At 35.8% G+C, this 3,747-nt stretch overlaps 1 protein-coding gene across 1 annotated transcript; it reads left to right on the forward strand.

Moving 5' to 3' along the window:
- Positions 1–656: 656 nt before the first annotated feature.
- LOC112527948 ((3S,6E)-nerolidol synthase 1-like) lies at positions 657–3,460 on the forward strand. Its single transcript, XM_025138813.1, has 7 exons — positions 657–808; positions 932–1,193; positions 1,305–1,659; positions 2,102–2,320; positions 2,408–2,546; positions 2,628–2,876; positions 3,036–3,460. Exons 1-7 carry the CDS (start codon positions 677–679, stop codon positions 3,345–3,347), a joined length of 1,668 nt encoding a protein of 555 aa, XP_024994581.1. The 5' UTR covers positions 657–676; the 3' UTR covers positions 3,348–3,460.
- The last annotated feature ends 287 nt before the right edge of the window (positions 3,461–3,747 follow it).

Here is a 3,747-nt window from a genome sequence, read left to right on the forward strand (position 1 = left end):
AATTAAATTTGATTACCGAGCTCATGAGACATATGACCAGGCCAGATCCATATGCCACCACTAAAAGATTTACGTCACTACAACATAATTGGGTTTATAAGACACCCCCAAATTCTAATCGTCCAATCAATAGACCGTTTTATAGGACTTAATTTATAAAGCGTCATATCTAAATGTGTTAAGTTTATATGACGCTTTTAGACATCTTAACAAGTTTTTTAGGACATTTTTAATACAAAATGTCGCATCAGCAACTTTATAAGATATTTTTTAGAAAGTGTCCCATAAACTCAATTTTTTGTAGGACATTTGTTTTTATATAACAGTTTTTCAAATAGTGTCCTATAAAGTTGTTAATGAGACGCTTTATATTAAAAGTGTCATAAAAAATTTATTACGACATCAAAAAACGTCATATAAAAATATTATAACACCTCTAAATAGGACGTTTTTTATTTTTTGGGTCCTATAAACTAAGTCTTATAAAGAGGTTTATTAGGACGCTTAGAAATTGAGATTGTCCTATACCCGATTTTGTTGTACCGTGTGTTTTTTTGTTTTACAACACGTAAAAAGATCTAGAATTGAAAATATTTGAAGGTTATGGTGTGTTTGTGGCTATAAATACACAACACCTTAGCTACAAAACTGTATCAATAATTCAATATCTCTTTCAATGTATCCCCCTCCCTCTCTACCAATCTCTTGTTCTGCTTATGGAGATCAACAACCGTATGACACAAAAAGACACCAGTCATCCTCAATCTCCTCGAAAGAGGATTTTATGCCAACCGACATAAACGATAAGGTCTTAAGTTTTCTATGCATCTTTTGATCATGGCACTGTTCACTTATTTGTATACATCTTTTAATCATGACACTGTTCCCATATTTGTTATTTCTTCTCATATGAAACACTCCTGAATTGCAGCAAGAACTGTCCATCAAACATTCGAAACATTTAGAGGAAGTTCGAAACCTTCTTAAAGAAGAGCCTTTCCAAACTTTGGACATGGTTGACTGTCTCCAAAAACTTTGCATCGGTCATCACTTCCAAGACGAGATTGACTCGATCTTGAAAATGTCTTACACTAGAATTTCCAATGGCGGTGTCGATAAGAATGACGAGAGTCTATTTGAGGTCGCTCGTTGTTTTCGAATCCTTCGACAAGAAGGTTACTATGTTCCTTCTGGTGAGCACAATCTGTGTCTTTGTTCCTTTTGCTTGTAGTATACTTCTGATTCAGAAAATGTCGATTATACAGATAGGTAATGATTACTTAGTGAACTGTGTTCAAATTCAGATGTTTTTTCGTTCATCAAGCAAGACGATGGGAGGTTTAAGGAAGAAATAGCACAAGATGTTAAGGGATTAGTGGCATTATACGAAGCATCACAGCTAAGCATAGGAGAATGTATATTTGAGGGGGCTGTGGAGTTTTGCAGCGATCGTCTTACAGAAATGATGGGGTTTCTTGTTCAAGATGAAACTTTAATGGTGAAAACTACACTAGAACATCCTTATCAAAGAACCTCATCATCATTTTTGGTCAAGAAATTCATCAAACATTACGCAGGGACTGCCATGTCTCAACTAGCCGAGTTGGAGTTGGCTAAAGTCCAGTCCGCACATCAGACCGAAGTAGAGAAAATTTCCAGGTAAAATTGTAATGGATCCGGCATCATGTTGAACTCTCATTGTACATGGTACTTTTATATATATATATATATATAATCAGGCTCATTCGAGAACGATAACCAAATAAGTGACTAAGAAAACAGTCAAATCACAAGTGATTTTATATTGAAATCATGTGTAAAATCACATATGATGCACATCACTTTGGTCGCGACATGAAGTCACGAGTTACGTTGCCTGCACTCTTTTGCCTTGACCGTTTAAATCAAATGTAATTTTGTATGTGATTTGGCTGTTTTTTTATTTAGTTAATGTTCTCGTTTTAACCTCCTTATATATAGGAGACAACTAGACCCCTGTGCATTTGATTAAATAGAAACACATATAGTTAAGAAAAGCTTTCTGTGTCTATAAATGTTGTTCTTTCTATGTGCTAAAAATGGATTTTTCATTACCAAATAGATGGTGGAAGGACTTGGGTTTGGCTCAAGAGTTGAAGCTTGCAAGAAACCAACCATTGAACTGGTACTTATGGCCCATGGCTAGCCTCATAGATCCCAACTTGTCAGAGGAGAGAGTTGAGCTCACAAAGCCCATTGCTTTAATCTTTATAATCGATGATATATACGATCTTTATGGAACTCTAGACGAACTCATCGTCTTCACAGAAGCTGTGAAAAGGTATAGTATTTATTAGCCTTCAATAACATAACTTGTGTCTCTATGTGATGCTGATTAATTACGATTTGCTGCGTATATTACTTGCAGATGGGATACTAACTCCCTTGATCAACTTCCATATCACCAAAGGATTTGTATTCAGGCTCTATATGATGTAACACATGAAATCAGTGACAGGATCTACAAGAAACATGGATTCAATCCCATTGCGTACTTTAAAAACACGGTAATTTGCAACCCGAATAAACGAAGTTTATGGGTCAAGGGAAAAGTAAACTTACTTTTACAAATGATCGAATTCATGCAGTGGATAACTCTTTGTGAAGCATTTCTAGTGGAGGCAAGATGGTTTGCATCGGGGAACTTACCGATGGCAGCGGATTACTTGAAGAACGGGATCGTAAGTTCTGGGGCACAAGTAGTTATAGTGCACATGTTCTTCCTCCTCGGCGGTGGTACGAGCAAAGAAACCGCTAGTATTATTAATGACAACCAAGTCATTCCAACATCTTTGGGAAAAATTCTTCGTCTTTGGGACGACTTAGGATGTGCCAAGGTAAAAGTTTAAGAAAACAATACTTGATTAATACATACCATAAATGTGACTAGATATATAACTTTGAACCTTGGCATGTTATCTTTTTGCAAATAGATGTTATATTGATGCGTATATATGTCGTATACTAATACTCATTTGTTCATTACAATCTAACAGGATGAGAATCAAGATGGTCATGACGGATCATACGTGATGTACTACATGAAAGAAAACGAAGGTTGTTCGATTCAGAATGCATGCGAACATGTTATGTCGATGATATCAGATACATGGAAGCAACTAAACAAGGAGTGTCTATTCCAAAATCAATTTTCAGCAACATTCACAAAGGCTTGTGTGAATCTTGCAAGGATGGTCCCAATCATGTATAATTATGATGAGAATCATTCACTTCCTCTACTTAAAGAATATATAAACTCAATGTTTTCGGGGGGAAAACTCACAAGAACCACATATAATAGGGGTTAAGTTCATGTTTGAACCATCAGAAGCTCATGTGGAAATTTGTGTAATAGATTTCTATGTCAAGTTTTTAGTTATTGAATTATTCACATATTTACTAGGAAGTGAATTATGGGGAAGTACTTGGACTTCTCTTATCTTATATGGTATCAGAGCCCTGATCAGTTTTTTTTCTTTCTTCTCATCATGACAAGCAACGGCAACACCATTCCTAATTCCTATGAACCCTCAAAACCTTTTGTTCTAATTAACTTCTCGAATGTCATCAAACTTTCTCCTACTAACTATATATCTTGGAAATCTCAATCCAAGCCATTCTCTTTGGCCATGACCTACTCAATTTTGTCGATGGCTCCCACCATTGCCCATCTGAAACCATCACAAAAGACACAAAAACTGAATCCAA

This window comes from Cynara cardunculus (assembly GCF_001531365.2).
Source record: "Cynara cardunculus var. scolymus isolate 2C chromosome LG 15, CcrdV1, whole genome shotgun sequence".
Lineage (NCBI taxonomy): Eukaryota > Viridiplantae > Streptophyta > Magnoliopsida > Asterales > Asteraceae > Cynara > Cynara cardunculus.